The 21,843-nt window shown below is 45.3% G+C and overlaps 1 protein-coding gene across 1 annotated transcript in view; it reads right to left on the bottom strand.

Moving 5' to 3' along the window:
- The window catches only part of arhgap35a (Rho GTPase activating protein 35a), a 58,714-nt gene that overhangs the window by 5,078 nt on the left and 31,793 nt on the right, over positions 1-21,843 (bottom strand). The window contains exons 2-6 of the mRNA XM_084018655.1: positions 13,395-17,244; positions 8,774-8,915; positions 3,499-3,576; positions 1,695-1,826; positions 9-114 (exon numbers count right to left, since the gene is read on the bottom strand). Of these exons, the coding sequence (XP_083874781.1) occupies positions 9-114; positions 1,695-1,826; positions 3,499-3,576; positions 8,774-8,915; positions 13,395-17,132 (4,196 nt within the window). The 5' untranslated portion in view covers positions 17,133-17,244. The remainder of the gene's footprint in view (positions 1-8; positions 115-1,694; positions 1,827-3,498; positions 3,577-8,773; positions 8,916-13,394; positions 17,245-21,843) is intronic.

The following is a 21,843-nucleotide window of genomic DNA, read 5'->3' as shown; positions in this document are numbered from 1 at the left end:
TCACTCACTTGCTCAAGTGGCTGGTGACATATTTGAAGACCTCGTAATTCTCCTTGGGGAAGCGGCGCAGGATGTCCTTCATCGTCTGGAAGCGTTGCTCCCTGTCGTTGATCTCTGAACGGTGAGAGAGAGAGAGAGAGAGAGAGAGAGAGAGAGAGAGAGAGAGAGAGAGACAGAGAGAGAGAGAGACAGAGAGAGAGAGAGAGAGAGAGAGAGAGAGAGAGGTTAGAGGAGGGATGAAAGAAAAGATTAAGGGAATCTATGGCAAAGATGTCAGAGGACTGAGAGCTACGATGAGGAGGGATGGGTGGGTGTGTGTGTGTGTGTGTGTGTGTGTGTGTGGGTACAATGGAGAAGAGGGGAGTTTGAACAGCATAGTGAAACCAATTGGATTCAGCTCTCAAAAAAAATCCATGCAGGACACAGTGATTTCATCCTTCAACAGGACGAGTTTCACACACACACAGAATTCAACACACACGCACACACACAGACACACACACACAGACACACACACAGACCCACACACCCACACCCACACACACACACACACACACACACACACACACACACACACACACACACACACACACACACACACACACACACACACACAGGGTGTGTTAAGCCTGATGGCAGCGATGGAGTGAGTCAGAAAAGCTGACGTCACCAGCTAACACAGTCCATCCTGTGTGTTTGTGAGCAGAGCGGCCGAGAGCAGCAGTGGGAGCAGCAGATGTTCTCGTCCACATCGCAAACGTGATTTACAATCAGAGAATTGGAGTTTGTATTCCCACAATGAGGTCATTGTGGATCAAAAACAGATTTGAGGCGTAATGACTTAACACAGCCCCAGTTCCTCCCGCTGTACATCCATCATTGGGAATCAAAACACAACTTCCTACAGCTTATTTAAAGAAATGTCACCATGACGATATGCACTCAAATCCACCCGCCCAGCCTTTTCTCTCTTTCCTCCACCTCCCAGCCTGACAGTAAGAAAGCTCAGATTCTGAAAACGCAGAGAAAAATGTTGAATTTCCCACCAAATGAAGGCTTTCTTGTCTCTGAACTTCTGTTTTTGCTTTCTCTTCTTTTCTCTATTGTGGCACAGACTGCAGGAGCTTTATCATGTCTCTGTCACGGCTGAGGAGTCTCGCCAGGGCCGTTAAAAAAATAAAATAAATAAAACACACACACAGAGCTCAGTGAGTGACAGCAGCCTTGCGGCCCAGGGGTAAATCTCTCTGGCGCAACGCAAGACTAAGCTATGCCTTAAATCTCCATTGCGACAGATTACAGGACACAAAGAGAAGAGAGCGGCCGTTGAGAGCTCGGGAGCACCCTCGTTTATCTAACATATGACTGTTTTTTCTCATGACTTCATCCAAGCTCCCTTATCCATAGTGCTGCTGCAACCCTCCATCATGTGCAATCCTCCACACATCCTCCTTCCCGAAGCCTTAAATATTCTCTCCTCCATCCATTCCCCATTTCCTCACCGAGGGGCAAAGCTAATTCTCTCCATGGATGGATTTGAATTGCAAGAGTTTTGCTTGTTAGGTTAAAGAAAAGTTACAAAGAAGCTAAAGGGATTTACAGAAAAAATCCAAATACACCTCAGGGTTTTGTGCAGAACTCGCCCCCACATGCCTGTGACCCATGTCCCCTCACATCAGAGCCCCGGGACTTACTGAAGGCCTCCACCAGCTCCCCCTGCATGCTGTAGGGCACCAGAGGCTCAGGTAGCTCCGAGAAGAAGGCCTTCATGGCTCCAGCTACTGTGTTCATGGTGAAGTCCTTCTCCACCAGGTCCAGGTTGTGGTCTGGGAAATAATTGGAATGGAAAGAGAGACATTTGAAGTTCACAATAAACATATATAGATCACAATTTTATAAGTTTACAGTAAAAAGAGAGGTGGCTGCTTTGGAAATGTTGACTGTACCATGGATGATGTATGATATATAAATGTGAGACAATATATCTTTATATACTGTTTTATATCAGCGGTAAACTTTTTATTTCAGGTCCACTGAGGGATTTTATATAAAGGGGCAGCCTTCTGGATGAATGCCATCAAAAATCAACAAAACATAAAAGTTAACAAAAAGATATTCGCCCTGGCAGAGACTTTTCATTTTCCTATTTTGTCAAAGTATCTCTGAGAACAATGAAAAGCACCACATAAAACGATTTATAATAATAATTAAAAGTATTATTACAGCCTGTATAATACAGCCCGTCATATTAAACTGCACATATTCAACAAGAATAGCTAGTGGCTTGAAAAATCAATGAACAAGGAGTTTTACAGCATAAATGTGATTTTGTCTGTTATCAAAGTCTGATATTCGATTTTTTGAATCAAAAACTGACATTTCTATCTCACGCACAACGAGATATTGGAATGTGAAATTACACTCGTCCTGGAGCGTTTGTATCCAAATCGCCCACTTACTGTTTCAGATTGTACACACAAGTTGTAGACAAAGGTCTGTTCAATTCCTCATCTATCGATATGAATAGACAACAAATAATAGCATCTTTGGTGATAATATCCTTTTGTTTCATGAAAATAGAATGAACCACGGACAAAGTGGATTGGAAGCAGAGAGAGACAGCAACACCACTACAGAGCCACTATTGTGGAGTGTGTGGGTGTGTGTGTGTGTGTGTGTGTGTGTGTGTGTGTGTGTGTGTGTGTGTGTGTGTGTGAGAGAAGAGACTTCATTTAAAAAAAAAAAAAGCCATTTTCTGATAACTTTTTACTTTACAAAAGGTAGTATGCATAGAAAGAATAGAGGCAAGAGAGAAGTAATATAGATACGGTTAGTGAGTTTCCTGAGTTCCTTTCAGAGTGCTGTGTTTCTGACGCTGCCTCCTCCTGTAACGGGTCATTTGAATCTTCAGTGGGCTGATGAAGTGCCATCTTCAGTATGGCTACGAGACATCGACGCTTTAGTTTCACCTGTAATTGTCTTGTCCCGATGGCCGGAGGCTCAGAAATGATTCAACGCAGGGCTTCAACTCTGATTACCTGAGTTGGATTTAAGCTCAACCAGGCGTGGCACACGCACACACACACACACACACACACACACACGAACACACACACACACGGGCCATCTCGCTCCGCCATCTATCTCGGCAGCGGCATGCTTCATTTACCAAACCAATCTGGAGGTAATTAACTGCCCACAGCAGACAGACACACGCATGGAGACACATATTGAGAGGGCCACCACGTGCACACGTACGAGGGAGCAGGTAGAAGATTGAGGAGGCAGCTCGACTGTCGAAAAGGAAGCCGAGGGCAATTCCCTCTCTCAAATTAAAGCTTCCTGGTTAATCAAGGGGATGGAGGTTTGTTATAGATAGAAGCAGACGTACATACACGTGTCCTGGTGGCCTTTTCTTCACACCCACCTTGTAAGTGTGCCGCTGGAGCAAGAAGCAGCATGTGCACACTTTTCCCTGCATGTAAAAAAGGAACGTACCTTGGTCAAATTGCCGCTGCATGCTCTCCATCTCCGCCTTGTTCCCGCTGACCCTGTAGATGCCCTCTGTGCTCAACCCTGGTGGAGAGAGAGAGAGAGGAATCGTAAAGCTCCGTGTTATTTTCATGTTTTAATTTGCAAGTATCAAGTATTTATAGTAGCTGGTCAATCACCACTATTTGGATATTACACTACGCTGCTTATAGAGGCACTCTGAAGGGCTGAAAAGAGTGGAGCTGCTCTAATGGCCTCCCCCCATGTCCCCTTCCATTAGCACACTATTAGCACTATTTATTAAACCCATAAAGCACTCCTGCAGGCCTGCTAAGAGCCCACTGGTGCACTGTGACAAGCTGAGGCTACGTAGCCACATGCTTTAAAATGACTGGAGGAACTGCAGATGCCACGTGCTAACGTCATCTTTAGGAGGATTATTACACTCAGTGGCCTTTCTCTAAACACTAAACAGCCAAATCACATCCATATTTACTAGAAGGCCACACTGAGGCAGGAAATTTGAGCTCTTGTCATATTTCCTTGAAGGCATTTCTATTTAGAGGTGCAAAATACACCCAATGACCTGTGAAGGAGAAGAGAATCTGTCTGATATTAAATATCTAGGTTAAGCAGGCATTTAATCAGTGGCAGTGTTTACCTCAACACACACATGAGACGCCGAACTGCCACGTTGAGAAGGTTAAAGGCAACCTTTTATAGTTCAGACAACATAAACACTTGTGGCACCAATAAAGTGCACTGCAGTAAATGAAATGATACATATCAAAGGTGACTGAACAAGAGCTCCCCATTCATAATTATAATAATACAAGACCAAAGAATGAGAACGCAACATTCTGCTATTTTTCATACACACTCCGCCTTCCCGTCTCACACCTCCTGCTTCAAAATGTATTTTCCATACTTTTAATGGCTCACAGCTGGACGAGTGGCGTGTGATATGATTGAAGCAGCCAATAAAATACTTATTAAAAGAGGCCTGTTGGATTGTATGATGTGTTTACAGCAATAATACACCCTATTATACTCGCATAATCTAATATATATGACAGTTTCAAAGTTTTAACACCTAACAAAAATGTCCCGCATTGATTTTTCATAACTATAAGAGGCCTTTTTAATTCAGTCACTGATCTTTTTGTTGAGCTAGCAACTAACTAGGCTAATAATTCCTCACATGCTGTATAATTTTCATTTAACGGGGGGAGAAAAAAGCACAATAGCGGTCTCAAAACTGTTGACCCTTCAAAATATCTCAATCCAGCAGCAGAAAACACGTCCCAGCATCAGTTCTTATTTAACATATCATGTCTCTTATAATAGTCTTACTAAATACTCCATGAGTTGAATCGTGGGGCTGCAATTTGCAGAAGGACAAGTAAAATGTACTCAGTTTAGGTCCATTTACTCAGACATGGAAAAACACCAGAGACCAAGTCAAAGAAGGGCAGCAGAAGGCAAATGGATAGCTGGTGTGAATGAAAGCTCACTTCATTTTCCTTCATTAATATTTGTTCCAATTTATATAGAGATAAGGTTCCACCTCCCGCCCTTGAAATTCTCTCTTCGTTCACACTTTGGTAGAGATTCGAGGAGACAAAGAGCAATCCAGAGGGAGCGGAGCAGATAGGGAGTGGCACAAAAAGAGGGTGAGATAGAACGAGGCAGGGAGGAAATGAGAGAGCTCTCAGTCAAGGCCTACAGCATCGATCTCCCCCTTCTACCAATCAATTATCCACAAAAGCTTTTCTAGCCAGACACTAGGAAAACAGGGATGGGAGGAGAGATAGGGAGAGGGAGTAGTGTAGCGGCGGTGGGGAGAGAGAGGGAGGGAGATAGGGGCACAACAGGACAAGCAACCCAAGTATGAGAAAGATAGTGGGGGAAGTGTGAGGACGCATAGAGTGAGGGTCAAGACTGATGAAACAGACACGGAGAAGAACTAAAGGGATTAAGATAAGGAGGGATATATAGAGGGATGGGAAATGTGTTTGAAATAAGGAAACACATCAAAGATGGAGGTTGCAGAGGGAATGAAAAAAATGAAGAGTTGGGAGGGTTGGGGGGGGTGAGTGGATAAAGAGAGTGAACAGAAGAGTTTTACAATGATAGAAATGATGAAAGGTGAGCTCTCCATAACAGACAACAGCATCCTCTTCCTCTGGGGTCAAACAAAGCGCCAGCACTTCCTGGGGTCAACGTAAATACGAACACGTCCTGCGGCAAACAAGTGTTTTTTCCCTGCATCCTCTAACAACGTCTTCTTTAGTCCTGTTTAAATTGTAATTTCGACTCATTACTTTGGATTATTTTCGTCTATTATATACAGTACATATCAGGGCATATAAATCATCACTTCAATCAGATGCTCGGGCCGATGACAACAACAACACGACCATCTATGATGACGTCACAGCTTCCAAAAGCACCTGGGAACCTGCAATCACCCAGAGAGATGCATGCTCCTGCAGCTGGACTCCTGTCACTGTCTGAGAAGACTGATCCTACACCAGAACGGACCCCGGCCCCTGATTTAAAAGTTGGCTGTGATGCTGCCATTTATGTTGTGTGGGCAGACCCACACACACTAGCACACACTCATCACCCCGACGACCGGGAGCAGAGCACACTGCAGCTTCCAGCGCACCGAGAGAACGCCAGAGCCGAGGAGAGATAACGGCAGTCACAATGGATTGATTTTATATAGCTGCTTCTCTCCCGAGCTCAACATGCATGAAAATAACACAAAACTCCTTTTATTCTCAGGGACAAAGGGAGTGAGCGAGGACGCACAATTAGGGGAAATAACAGAGAGAAGTGAGACTTCTGAATAGAAATATAAAACCAGAAAATAAGTTTTTCTTCAGTGCATTGCCAACAACACACACAGACACACGTAAATAAAAGTACGTATAAATCCCAAACTTTTATCGTTATCCGAGGTTAAAAATAAATGTTTTCATCACAGAGCCCACGGTAATCATTCTGTTTATGAACACAAGCCTGTAAGAGGATTACGGCATATAAACAGATAAGAATAAAGGCAGGAACCCTGGGATTGGTTTGTGAGTATTTTTGTTTGAGAAAGAGGAAAAGGGGAAGGATGTGGGTCAAAGCTGGTCCAGGGTCTGCCTCTCAACGTCACTTATTATCAGCTCACACTAGTGACAAACATGGTGTCAGCGCTGTATGACAATTTCCCGTGAGTGTCATTATACCCAGATTGCAGACGCAGATACAGGATATGTAAAGTGTGACTTACAGCAACTACAATTGAAACTAAACGCCACATTGTAACTCATTTCCCCTCGCAGTCGCAGTAATTATGTGTGGGTGTGCCATTCTGCACTGCATTGTGTGAACGTGTAATCCATTTTTGCGTGCATACGCTTATTGGGTCAGGCTGTGACATGTGTGACACTACACTTCTCACACACGCATACACACATAAACAACGCAGGAGCAAGCTAAACACACAGCGAAAAGAGCTGAGACCAAACATTCTTCCAATTTCCTCCCTTGTGATATTGATCCAACAGAGCGAGGCTATGGGCCTGAACATTACCTGGCAACCCCCCCTGGCGAAAACACACCCGGACACACACACATTCAGCATGTCGACCAGAGGGAGGACAGGAAGCTAGGAAGGAAGGGGGACATGGGAGGGATAGAAAGGGAGGGGGAAATGCAGTGAATTGAGAGAAGGCCTTAAGACAGGGGGAGAAATAGAAATATGGGTTAGAAGAAGATGAAAGAAATCAAATCTGACAAGTGAAGGTATTCGTGGAGACAGAGGGAGGAGGATGAATGGAAGCGGGAGAAGGTAGGAGAGAAACAAGGGCACAGGAGGCGAGGAGGAAGCGAGGGGGATTAGGAGAAATACTAAAAGGAGGGAGTGAGGGTAAGAGGTGAATGCACACACCGGAGTGTATGTGTAGAAACGCATAATCAACCAGGTTTTTTCTCCTTCTTCCTGAACTAAGTGCTGCTGTGACTGCTCCAGTTAACACCTGAACGGGGGGAAGTGAAATCGAATGTGATGCCTTGTTATCGCGAGCTTTGTCCCTGTACTCCCACACAGAGGAAGGCGGTGGGGGTTTTGCAAGGCTGCCGCTGTAATCCACAAATACCGAGTCTGTAATCAGGACGGAGATTACGGCGGAATGCACTGGCATGTCAGGAAGCGACGGCGATGTTTGAGCAAACACGCAAGCAACTCTCCTTATGGAAGGTGATGAGCAATGAAGAAAAAAAAAACTTTACTGTGAAAAATGTAGCTTACCTGTCACTATAGGTAAAATAAACAATCAACTGAAACATCTCTTAGCTGGATATTAGCTGTTAAACTGTTCCCAGAACATTCAAAAACTCCATTTCAACATTACTCAAAAAAAAAAAACAATTAAACATCTAAGTAATTAATAAACAATGCATGGCAGTAGAGGAGTGGGAGAATGACTCATGACCTCAGTATCTACAATCCTGGTTATGGCCCAGCCAAGAAGAAAGAAGTACAAGCATCCATTTATACCCGTGGACCCTGAACTAAGTCGCCACTGGTTTAGTGTAACAGCTGGTGGACAGACTGAGCGGCAGGCTGGCGGTCCTGGGCAGTGGGGTACCAGAACAGGGGGGGGTGGGCATCTGGGACAGGGTAGCAAGGTTAGGAGAGGATATCTAATCACATCTGTACTCCCAGTACTCCCAGTGAGGAGAGGAAGGGAGGTAAGGGGGGTGTGGGTGACTGGAGACAACAGCCTGTCAACCTGTTGAACACAATTGTTCTAATCTGCACCAAATTCAAGGTTAATCTAAGCAGATGAGGTATTGTAGGTCAAATACATTTCACTATTCTGACACTAGACTTAAAATTAAAATGAATGCAACACAAACAATATTTATCTAATGCACATATAAAAAAATAAGGAGCCGGCCTCTCCCGTGGATCCTGTCACGTGTGATTTTCCTTACTTTTATGAACTATTTAGGTTAACAAAATGGAAGTTAACACCCCAGCCTGGTTCACGTCCCTGGAGGGGCCCACCTATAAAGCCTACAGCTCAGGGAAGCGCCACCGCTTATAAAACCTGAACAAAGAGTAACGCAGATACAAAAGAAAGCTGTGCACGTAGATACAAAGGCTGCGTGTGATTTAAGGACCAGAGAAGAAGGAAGAAATATAGGGAAATAGAACAAATTATACAGGCAGAATGGACTCTCTGGAATAATCTAAATGAAAAATAAAACGGATTCTTACCCGTTGTGTCAATGAAACGGATGCACTTCTCGATGAAGATGGGGATCGGCCTCTCAGGAGTGACCACGGTGGCCAGCGGCGTGCCAAAGTAGTTGCTCTCGATGGGTTTGGAGATGGAATGCCTGGGTTTGGGTCGTGGTTTCTGGAGATGAAAAACGAGAGGAAAGAACAGATCGGTGGGAGCTCTGCGAGACTAAATTCAACATTCTTTGAGCCTGATTGACATCGACACTGCTGACATAGGCAAACATTTCCAAAATGACAGTAAGCCTAGAGGCACTGTTCTTGAAAATGACTCGATTTAGATGGAAAAGACCATGACCTTATTTTAAAGTGACTGTGTTTATTTTAGTACGCTGCATGAGCAAACACACCCACACCCACACCCACACACACACACACACACACACACACACACACACACACACACACACACACACACACACACACCTGACTTGAACCCTCTTCTTCACGTATGTGAGTTACACATCGGTCCCTTCATCACACTCGTACCTTCCCCCGTGTCCTCCTGTAACATTCTCCGGTTTTCTCTCTCTCGAATGCACGGCAGCTCTCAGATAATCAAGCTCTCTCGTTCATTGTTTAATTACTTTCTAACTCCTGTTATGAGACATCTAATGTACTCCTGCAGCATGCTCCGCCTGCCTCCGTATGGTTCAGGCATGAGAAGTAATTGTTCTGCACTTTAATGGTGTTCAGTGGGAACATTTTGAAGGCCCCTGAGGCCTGGATCTCCAGTAAGTCTGTCAGCCCCCCGAGGCTCTGCTCTGGCAGGCTGGGCGGCGAGGCAGGGATGCATGGTTGGCTGGGCACACCAAGTGTGGGAGCAGCGCAGGCCTGACAGACAGACACAGGAAAGGAGCACAGGAGTGCTCATTAGAGGGAAGGAGGCCGGCGTTGCCCTCTGCTACAGACACTGGCCTCACTGCGCTCCACCAAACATTTTCGATAGCAGCGGTATTCAAGGAAACACTAATTAAGACTGAGCGGATCAACACAGGCTCACCTGGACTTTTTCTACATCCTTTTTGTTTGAACATTCAGTGAGTTTATTCAGTTGTTAATCTACATTATCGCTCTGCTGGCTTTGATTAGGCGTCTGACCGATATATGCAGACAGATAATATTGGCCGATATGTGATCATTATGGATAAAACATTATCAGTGAGTGGGTTAGGAGAAATCTTATCTAAAATAACATGTTTAATGTCTAATGTGTCCTTTTGTTTTCACTGTTATGGTCAACTGTCATGATAAATCTCACAAAATAGCTTTAATAAGACAACAACAAAAAGGAATATTGGTCAATACATTGTTATATTATTCTCAAGTATTGATACATGTATGGCCTCAAAGCTGCAGTATCGTCCAGGATCTTCCCTCTAGGGTGCTGTTCTATGACAGACTTCAGGAAAAGGGCACTCTGCTACTTCCCCAGTCAAATGGGTGCTAAGTGACGGGAAAACAAAATGTCAAAGATAACTCGATAACGCTGACGGGCTTAAGAGTCTGCACTTCATTCAGCTAGGCCCCTGAGATGTCCACGGAGCCTCATTTGCTGAAACAAAATCTACGGAAAAAATAACATCAGACTTCGGCAGCAAATCAGCACCGTTACGTTTCTATGAGCTGATTCCTAACTGGAATCCCTTCACTTATCACTCTCAGCTAACTAACAGCGATGCTCCCGTTCTCAACATGCGTACAAACTTATGCTAATGGCAAAACACATGGCTTCCATTGACTTGAAGGGGCGGCAATAAGGCAGCCTCTGTGGTTGTAGAGAGCTGTGCTGTCATAACTCACAGCCAGCTTTTTAGCAGCTCATCATTTATTGGTGTCCTATCACACTGTTGTATATCTGTGCCCTATCTCAGCGTCTCTATAACCCACCCGGCCCTCCTCCGTCTCCACCATTCTTCCACCCACTTTTCTCTCTCAGTGTCTTATCCCCCCTGCAGTTTTGCCTTCTGGCCACTCCTTTGAGTTGCTGACTGTGACAGGATATATTGCCAGCACAGAGAAGACAAAACAGGTCTCGACGACAGAAGACAAACAAAAGCACATCCTATACTAATAATAACATTCAGACCCCACGGTGAGCCTTTATATACACAGTGCTGTAGGATGCTGAAACACAAAGCCACAATCCCAAAAAATAATTACAATAATAAATAAATACAGTTCTATCATAACTCTTATTTCTCTCAGACCCCATGTCATTTCATTTCTGTGGTTTTCTCCTTTGCTTTGATTCGACTCCCTCCCTCTTGTTTCTCGTAAGAGGACACTAGACTGGAACTAGGTGACTGAGGAATTTAAAGCATTCCTCTTGCTGGCTGAGGAGGTTTGAAAAAAGAGAGAGAGGAAATGTTTCCGGTCTTTCGCTGAGGGAGGGCGGGCGGGACAGAGACACAGTCGGTCGTTGCCTGAGGTAAAGGGGGTTTTAAAAACGGGCTCAGAGTCTAGTTTCAATTACTTGTTCGTAAGCGTCACCGGCTCAGAGTTATAGGCAGTACCCTAAGGCTCCGCCAGGAAAGTGTTGACACTACATAAACCCAAACCCTCACCCTAACACCAACTGACTTTTTGTTAACCCTGACAAGCCACTAACAGGAACGGCTGGTTCTATACTGACGAGACGCTGCTGCAACACGTCTCCCTGAGATGACCAATCACTCAATACCATGCCAGATATCCTGAGGGGGTTTCAGGCTGCAGCAGATTGAAAATTGACTTTTATCTTTGAGGCAGCTGCTTAGAAAACAGGTGATGGAACTAGATCACTGTGTTACAACCACAATTAAAGCATAATGGTCGTTAACACAAGATATCCAGATCCCAAACCTGCTGTAGGGCGCAAATCAGAGGGACTAATTAAGAGTAATGGTGACGACACTGATCTTCATTCTGCTGGCTTCAATTTTCTTGGAAATCTGTTTTGAAACAAGGCTACTAATGTGTCATGTGATACTACATTGATCGCACTTGCGCCTACCCCCCTCAGGACAGGGTCAGAGCACAGGGTCGGGTCAAAGTCAGAGCTACAGGAGATTGTATAACACGGGACTTGAACTGGGCTGTCCAATTCGTTGGTAGTCTGTCCTTGCACACTATGAACAAAGTCAGTGGCAGCTTTTTATCCAAGTACTTGGACATCACAGCTGAGTGTGTGATGACATTAATCATCCCCTTCCCGTTCCACCCTACTGACAGCCATGGTAATTATCACAGACACACAACATGTACAACTGTAGCTCCGATCCCGCTGACACCTCTGTACCACTCCATGTGTGTGAACGAACAGCATGCCAGGCTGATAAGTCTAACAGAGTACGGTCAAAACTGCGTTCACGACACAAGAAGGGGGGGCGGAGGATGACAGGAATGTGAGAAGCAGAAAGTATGAATCAGCAAGAAGAGAAGACAAGCACTGTGAATATGAGAGAATGAAAGGAAGGAAGGAAGAAGCTGACCAGTCTTTCCAATATGTAACTGCACTACCACCAACAGTGGATCTTAAACAACACTGTCTTAACTAGATGACATTGATGGTAATCACTGGATCACTAACATCAAATGCACCCTTTGGCGAGTTAGAAACAACTCATAGTCGTACCACTAACAATGCTGCTGACTGTACAATCAGGTTTTGTAAATTAAAGTTAAAAAGTGAAGGACTCCCGCGCTTAGATTCTCTCACAATGTGTTTTTGAGTGTTAGTGTTAGTGTAATGTTACTATTGTTTGCTGAACAGCATGGGTGTTTACAGCTAATTTGCTGAGATATAATGTTAGTTTTAATTGCTCTTTGTGCATCGCTACAGTGAGAATTGTAAGATGGATGTTGATGCTTGCAATATCTTGCCAAAACAAATGTCAAACATCATTAAGCCAGCTTTCATATAATGGGGAGACCTGATGCAACCAAGCAGACATACACATGAGCACAAACGGATAAAATGGCACAGCATGCTACTGACGCACTGTCCCTATTCATTAAGAGTTTCTGCCTTCTGGTATAGAAGTTTGTCTCTTTTTCCTCTGATTATCTGGCTAGTTTAGAGAGCTCTCACACAGCGGTCAGGGTCAAATAAAGCAGACATTCTTTCAGAGGGACTGAAAGGCATGTTTTCACTGAGCTAAGATGCAGAGAGGAAAGAGATTAAACTGAACTCATTAGTTATTCCTCGACTTTAGCAATAAACACAGTTATCCACCAAAGTAAACAGGTGTTGAATCTCAGCCAATTAGTGGTACTGAGCACAAGTGCACAACATTCAGTTAATTACAATTTGCAGAAAGACGTTTTTTTTTTTTAGGAAAAAATGTAATTTCCATGGTAAAAACAAGTTCTAGTTCCCTGCCAAAATACAACAAGGGAATGGTACTTCTAGTATACTACTACTTCAAAAATAAATATGTAACATTTTGAAATAACATTTGTTAATGGGTGTGTTTGTGAAAGATAAATCAACCAATCAAATGAAATGTTCTAAATTTAAGATTTAACGCTTTGTTTTTGGCCAATTAACATTTGAGTTGAGACTCATAAATCACGCATATCTCACAGGAACAGATGTTTATGCACCAACACTAACCTTTGCATTTCTGCGCAGGCTCTTCAGGATATTTCTTCTTTTGGGGTCCTCACTCTCCTCAATGGAGTTCTCCTTTTGGGCTCCCCCCTCATCATGGCTAGCCTTGGGTGGACCCCCCATCTCGTCATCACTGCCTATAGAGAAGCTTGTCCTAAAACTGCTGAACTTGCCAAGCCGCTTGGATCGGTCTCTGTAAAGCTTCGGCTTTACCCCAATGGCGGACAATTTTCTCCTTCGTTCCAGCGAGCTGCTATCAGCCTCACTGTCTGACCCATTTCCCCCTGCACTCCCATTGGAGTGACCTTTGTTGGCATTGCGGATAGTGATAATCTTGCCCTGTGTGCTGTCATGAGGGACAGAGTAAATATTCTCCTCTTCTGTGGGTCGAGGTTTGCTCAGAGCATCCATGGGCTCAGCGTAGTCTGAAGGGTCGTAGCCACCATCGCTACCTGGAGCCCAAGTGACAGCTTGGGGCAAGGAGCGACGGTTGGTGCCACCCTGCTGGTCCATGTAGGGGCCAAGGTTAACTTTACGGACAGGCTTAGGTTTTACTTGTGGAGGAACCTTGTTGTTCAGCTTGCTCTCAAAGGTGCTAAGATCAGAAATGACAGAGAAGGTATCACTTGAATCCAGATCTGGCTGCTTGAAGCTTCCCAGGTGGGAACTGAGACTACCATCCTCCCTCAGGGTAGGATAAGGTGGTGATGGATCAATATCGTCCTCTGAGTCCATAAGAATGTTAACTGGACTAGGAGAGCCACAACGAGGGCTGATGCTCTCATTGGTACATGCCTCAGCCACATTATCATACATGTGCGTGGCCTCAACAATAGTGCGCTTCTCTACAGCCTCTTTGAGGAAGGACTGGAAAAGATCTATCTTATGAAGCCCCCCTACTACCCCACCATGTCCGCATATTACGGTGTTAAACCTGGCCTCTATTTCATGGGCCAGTTCCTCTCCCTGACTGACCTGCTCCTTAGCTGATTCTGAGTCTGACAGCTCCATCTGGCTCTCCCCAACTGCTAGCAACTGGACTGGGATGATGTCTTGGACCTCACAAAGGAAAGCACATAATGTTTCCATAGAGGCCTTGCGGCGAGCAGAGTAAACAGCAATGTAGCCGTGGACCAGCTTGGTCTTGCGCAGCGAGAATGAAGAATGAAAGGAGAGCAGAGACAGCTCAATATTCTGCCTCTGACCACCAATAATGAGATCCAGCAAAACGGAGGTGCCACTGCTGAGGTTGGCGGCAGGGCGACAATGCTGGGGTAACAGGAAGGGAGCAAGGAGCTGGTCTATGTCGTACGTGTCTCCACACATCAGGCACATGACTATCCTAAGGTCTGCCTCCAGCATTGGCTGGGACTGGGAGTCTCTGAAGGCAGAGGATGGAGGGAGTAAGGGAGGAGAGCTGCTCCCAATGCTTCTCCGTGATTCTAAGAGGCCCTTCAGCATCTGGTTGATCTGCCTCTCATTGACATTGCGACTGTAGCCCATGCCTGGAGAGGCAGGGTCTAGGTAGGCACACTGCAGCTTTACAGCCACCTGCTGCCCATGTTGGATGAGAGTCTGCGCTGTCTCACCCCCAATATCCCCGATGGATCCCACCCCCCGCTTGGTGACCAGAAGGAGGGACAAAGGAAGTTGGGCTAAGCTGTTTTCCCTTTCCCTTCTGCTTAAAGTTGACTCCCTCAGCTTCTCTAAACTCTCAACAACATAAGAGAGGGATTCCTTGGAGTTGTACAAACACAGGCAACCATGGGGTGTAAAGGTTGGTGTGTGGAAAGAATTGACTGGCAGACGAACGTTGCCCTCTATGGGACGAAGGGCTAACTCATAGATCTTGCCATCTAACACGTACCGGTCATCACTGGTGCACATGGCCCTTATCTCATTTGCCATCTCTCTGGCTAGTCCATCTTTGCCTAGAATGACAAGATTTATCCTTTCAGCCCTCCCCAAATCCAGTCTTGAACTATCTGATGATGGGTAGCGGGTAGGGAATCTGGAGGCCAGTATCTGCTCTATTTTACTGTCCACGCAGTGGGGGCTGTTGGGACATGTGTCCTTTGTGGGGTGGTAGACAAAGTGGATATGTTTCAATACCAGAGCATCCCTTTCTGCCTGAAGCTTCTGCAGGGCTTTAAACCTTTGCTCCTCACCCAACACCTCCTGAATGGCTCCCATTTTCTCTTTACTGGGCTTTGCATCCACTTCCAGTTCATAAAAGAGCTCAGAGTATTCAAGAAGCAGTTCCTGAAAGTCCTCTTTAGCTCGGTCAATGATTTCCTTCTGGTGTTTGTTGTAGATATCCAGATATTCAGCCTCATCCAGCCACTGGTAGAAGTCTTCATTCATGATGAAGCTTCGGGCCTCCTCCCAGGGTTTCCCTGGCGTGATGAAAGGAGAGACACTTAGCCTCTCCTTAAACTCCCATCTCATCACAGCCCGTTTGCGCTCATTCCTTAGCTGCTCCAGGTGGGTCTCATAGATAGATTCAGCTGCGGGAGTCTCCAGGAGGTCCTGGGGGATTCGATCATCCTCCATGTTATCAATGTGCGTTGTAGTCTCCCAAGGGGTGTCATCGAGAACTACAAACCACTGGGAAAAATCTCTCTTTGTCTCCAGGACTTTCTGAACTCCAGACCAGCTCAGGTGGTCTATCTCATCCAACTCTGGTAACAGTACAGACAGGGCCTGTGGAAGAGTACTTAGATAGGCCTTCCTACGTTTCTCTATATGCTGTTGTTTAAGTCTATGCACATGCTGCTGGAAGAGCTTCTTGGCTTTAGCAGTCCCTTCAAGGAAAACATAATCCTTGTACTCAGTGGCAGTCTGCATGCGGTGACTGACAGCGGGCCATGTTTCATTGTGGTTTTTCACAATTCGGTTTACCAGCCACTCATAGCGATCTTTGGCTGAGGCAATCTGTTGACTCTGCTGTTTCAGTGCCTCAAAGTAAGGGATGATTTTGGGCTTACCCCTACTCTTGTCTATTAGCTGAACCAGTGTAAGAAAGGCTAGGTCAACATTGACATTAGAGCGTGCTGATGTTTCTACCACCTGTAGGTTCTTCTTGGCTAGGGCAAAGCTGTGTGAGTCCTTGATATAGCGCTCAACTCCTTCATCACATTTGGTGAGAACCAGTACCACAGGTTTCTTCGTTTTGGCTAACTGGTTGTACAGGTTGGTAACAAACTTCATCTGGTCCTCAAAGCTACGGTTCATACCCCTGCTAACATCCACACAGAGTAAGAAGCCGTCCACCATAATCTTTCCTTCAGGCATCTGTTTCTGCTCAAAGTCCTGCTCCAGCCCCAGCTGATCTGTGCAAAAGTACATCAGCTTCTCAGCCGAAGCCAGCTTGGTGGAAGCTGCCCTCTTGATGTAAGGCTGGAGCGCCGTGCTTCGGTGTGGCTGGAACGTCTGATCATCGATGAACTCCGTCTGCTCCACGACATTCATGCGGCATTCAGGACCCTCCTCCAGGGTCCGCCCAGCCTCGCCCCAGAACAGGAAGTGGTCATTGTTCACCACGCGGCCCCCAAAGTCACTGGTGCTGAGAACAGAGGTGTGGTCTAGGTGGAAGTCATCTGCACTTGGCCGGGCAAAGCGGTTACACAGGCAAGACTTGCCCACACCACATTGGCCTTTCTCCTTCTCTGTGCCGGACAGCCCAACCACGACCAGGTTGTAGGTGGGTGCCCGGACATCTTGCTTTTTGGCCATCATCATCGCTGGCAGAGGCTCATCCTGCCATGCTGGCCACTAGCTCTAGGGACAGGAGAAGGCTGCCAGGGAAGGAGGGTTTCCATGCAAGAGGAGCTCACTGGGCTCGGGTCTGGTCCTGCATGGGACAGGGACAGAGAGAAAATATGGGGAGATAATTAATCTACAGAAAGACAGAAGCAAAACACATTCCATTGACAGGCTTTATTATTAGAGAGCTATTGTGTCATTCATCTAAATTACTTCTGTTTGCCAATGTGCTGTTAATAATGTTTAATCTGTGATCCTATTTCTCTACTGAATGTTTCCTGAAAAGATTGAGGTCAGTGGCAAAGCTGCTGGAATGCTGCGCATTACTTAATCCAGCTGTAGCAAAGTTAAAGGCAAGTTTTCCCCATTTAACTCATTTAATTTTTATAATGCCGGGACTGCACTGTTAGAGTCGGGCTTTCCACATTTTCATTCCTATGTTAGTTCAAACTGTATGTGTTTTGGCTTTTTATCCATCATCTAACAGTATGGTTGTGTCATTGCCAGCAGCAATAGAATGAAGTTATGTGGAGTTTTTACTATCGCAGAAAACAGACGCACGAATGTGCACACAAACACATGCACACACGCACCACCACACACTTGTGAAAACAGGCTCACTAAGCTCCCAGCACCCCAAATGAAAGACACACACAACCAGATGAAAGCAGATAAGTGTTCCAGAGCTAAAGTTACTAATTGGCCAACTAGGGAAAGCCATCTGCATTTTAAAAGGCTGCACTGCCTGTTGGCTGACTCGTCTGCCTCAAACATGTTTTCCTACGTTTCTCACTGTACAGCTCTGTGCAAACAGAGAGAGAACAGAGTTGGCTGATCTGATGTACCATCAGTGGGTGTCAGTGGACCATGTGACCAGTAGATGCAACAAATTGGTGCCCGTGCTGTCAAACACATACGAGGTAGTCAGGTCAGATTTTGCCGATTCTTAACATGCCATTGGAATTCTCTGGGGGGGGGAGTTGGAAAATGGCACAATCAAGTGTAAAAATATTCCCTCGTTGATGGCTGAATCAGCAGTATGGTACCTTTATAAAATGGTCACATGGTCACATTTGAGTATCGGAAACAATTTCATCAAACAATTTGATTTCTCCTCAGTTTTCAGATCTGGTTATTGGAGTTTGGACAATGATATGCTATAAAAGTGTGACATGGTTAAGGATCTTAGTGGGGAAATACAATCTTAAAAAAAAAAGATCTGTTAAATTTCTCTCTGACCAAGAGCCCAGCCCTACGCATGTTGGTTATTATCCCTACAAAATCAGATAAATTATTTCAGTAATCTGTGGTGCTGACTGCCAACTGGCTATGTTAAAAGGTTGCAGAATGATCGCGTGACAATGAAAATCGGTCACACCCTCATCATTCGAGTGCTTAATCGAACCAACGTCCAACATAGCAGGTTACAATCGAGTCATACTCAGACTCTCATCAGGCCAAGACTCGTTCTTGACTATATGGAGCCCATTCTGGGACCACGGCACAACACGCTCAAAGAACTGATCCTCACATCACACACAGCAAATGTCAACTGATAAACCCATGTCTTCTTTTTTCTTTTTCAAATGAATGCTTATTAACCCATCTTTTGTACTGTACTGCTGCTTAGCATCCAGATTGTTTGTATCTTTTGGTTAGTGGTGGAGATATAGGGTGGGGTGGGTGGCTGAGGGAGTGTTTATAATATGAATATGTCCTAAGAAATGTCTTGTTGTGACAAAATGCTGGACACAAACATCAAGCAAAAAAAGAAAGGAAAAAAACAAACAAGAAAAGACGGATAAAAACACACATAGGCCAGTCTCAGTATCATTTAATTAATCAGTAGAGCCGACCTAAAAATAATGAGAGAGGAGACGAGGGATGGGGGACGCTCTTTATGAAATGGTCCTCTTTGACAGCACAATTTGTAAAAGAACAGAAAATCTTCCAAGACAGCCAGCACACAGACGAACAGTACGAGACCACCCCCTCCATGTCATAACTGAGGCGTTAATGTAGTGAAACAGACATTAAAACTGCTATTAATCACGAATAAGTCTTTTGACAGAGAGCACAAAAGCAGACAAAGCCTTCATTGTTGCTGAATTGAGTTTGTCAGACAACAGTGAACTGTGGGTGCACAAAGATGAACTTCAAAGCGCAGCGCTGCTACACCAGAGGGGGAGACAGTAAAAAAGGAAATGGTAGGAGGAGAATGAAAGTCACTACAGTGGCACACGCTGTGGATAAAAAGCAAACCTTCACCTGCCGTGTATCATCCACTGCATATACTGTATTCCTGAGTTATACTCGGAACCCTGAGTTTTTAATGAAGCATATTCCAATCAGTCTGTGAAGAGGCAAGACCTCCCCATCAGGTGTATAGCAAAGTGCCGGCAGAAAAGGGCATCAATATCAAAGAGAATGTCTCCTGTTTTGATATTTGTAGGAGGAAACGTGCATGAAAAATGGATCACCCAGAGAGAGAGCCAGTCTCTGCATTAATAAGGTGTGGTGTGTGTGTATTGTGCTCAGCCAGACCTGCTGGTCAATACATTTCAAATGGGTATATGACCTGGGAACTATGGTTAATTCATCGTCTTCTCGTTCCAGACTCCGTTGTAAGTAAGGTTACTGCATACCTGTGTGTGCCAGCACCAGCTTTAATACCATTGGTTGCACCCCCCAGTGTCTGATCAGTGAACACCTCGAGTTGGAAAACAGTGCAGTATATACAGCCTTGACTAGATAAGAGGAACTGCAGGTGCTGTGTCTATAGAGCCAGAGTCGGCATGTTAAAAGTGCACCTGTGTCCTGACTCCTGACCTAGTCATGTTCACATTACAGAGCCGACAGCCTCGACTACAATCAGCCACTGAAAACATGACCTGCTGCCCCTGGATATGGTCCACCGGTGAAACAGAAAATCTATCCAGCCTGTTAATCATCATTATTTTATATGTACCTACATGATCTGTGCGCTGCAGATACCAGATCACAGGCATACAAATGCAATGTGAAATCACTACAGTAAATACCTCTGTCTGCAAGAGTCAATTCATTAATGGCTCCTTACTAATTCTATCATTTCCATTTAGTGTTATTAGTAGTATGCTATTAACAATATATATTGGAGGGTTGGGTATTTTGTGAGCTATTGCAATGGTTGCTGTGAACTGCATCTCTGCATAGCCTGGACTGTTATGACATGCTTGATGGAGCTGCCCACTGAGCTGACAGAGGGTGTTACATACAGATAAGTATGGAGGCCCTGGTGCGGACCCACTTTAGCACAAACAACCTATTATAGCGCATACATGAAAGTGCACACATGCATCTACACACACACACACACACACACACACACACTTTTATAAGACGCTGGTGATGAGTGTGTCATGTGTGAAATAGGTCACGTTTGTGACCAGTTGTGAGAGTGTCTGGATTAAATAAAAGTCAAGCACTCCTAAAGTCCCTATGGACCTGGAGGCTGGCCAGGCTCAGCACTCTCACAGATGCACTGCTAACATCTGCTTCACTGAGCCCACCTATCTGTTTCTAGGAATGTGTGTGTGTGTGTGTGTGTGCGTTCCCCCCGTATGTGAATATACAACTTCATACAAATTTACTTACATACTCACTGTGGTAGACTGTAGGTTAGACTATAATGTGTGTGTGTGTGTGTGTGTTTTGGATTGTGTGAGAGAGCGAGCAAGACAGCGAGAGAGCGAGAGACAAAGAGCTGGGGCATTTTTGTAATAACCACAAAAGGAATGACGCACAAAAGAGAAATAATGCAGCTCTTTCTTCCCCTGGTGTGTCCAAGTGACATGTCAGTGCAAGGAGCAAACAGACAGCTCAGAACTCAGTATTTACACGATGTGAAGCGGCAATGGTTCAAAATAGAGCAGCAGCGGGTAACGGAAGAAAATAAAATGCCTTATGAGACTAACTGCCATGCCCAAGCCAAACTGACAGTAACACAGAATACATGTGACATTACAACTGTACAATTCAGCTTGTTTGAACAGCCTGTCTTCTGGCAGTCTAAGTGCAGCATTTCATACAATAGATCTAATCATTTAGGGAAGACATTTCCTCTCTAGCATGACGCCACTGCCTGAGCTAAACTAGCCTGAGTTAAGCAGTCCAGTTGTAGAGCACTCAGGCAGTCAGTCTCCCAGTTCACCCCGAGGCATGGTGTCTGGTGCGCATGTCTGGCCACATACCACTGCCTCGAGGCCCAGGGCTGTTTAGGGCTGAGGCGAGATACGTTAGAGCCTGCACTGCATCTGCCTCTGACCCTGAAACATTAAGGGAAGCAGAAGATGAGTGGGAGAGAGAGAGAGAGTGGGAAGAAGTGGATGAGCTGCAGGAAGGGAGGGGGCAGAGGGTGGGAAGTTAGTGCACATGGAGAGGATGGGGGTATAGAGAAGAATGGGTATGAGGGGAAGGGGAGAGAGGTCAGTGGCCTGGGTCATGTGAGCTGCATATCGGAACGCCCTCAGGGAAGAGAGGGAGGGCGTGGCGAGGCCTGGATGAGTTAAGGGTCAGGGTCTGGCCCAGCTCATCACTCTCCCCCTGCCTACTCACAGACAGCCTTAGAGGCAGGACATACCCGAACACCACATCTCCATTTCTCTGTTGTCTTTTCTCCTTAATTTCTCTAACAAGCATTCACCAA

Source organism: Eutrigla gurnardus (genome assembly GCF_963514095.1).
Source record: "Eutrigla gurnardus genome assembly, chromosome: 10".
Lineage (NCBI taxonomy): Eukaryota > Metazoa > Chordata > Actinopteri > Perciformes > Triglidae > Eutrigla > Eutrigla gurnardus.
This window is presented reverse-complemented; position numbering and strand designations above follow the sequence as displayed.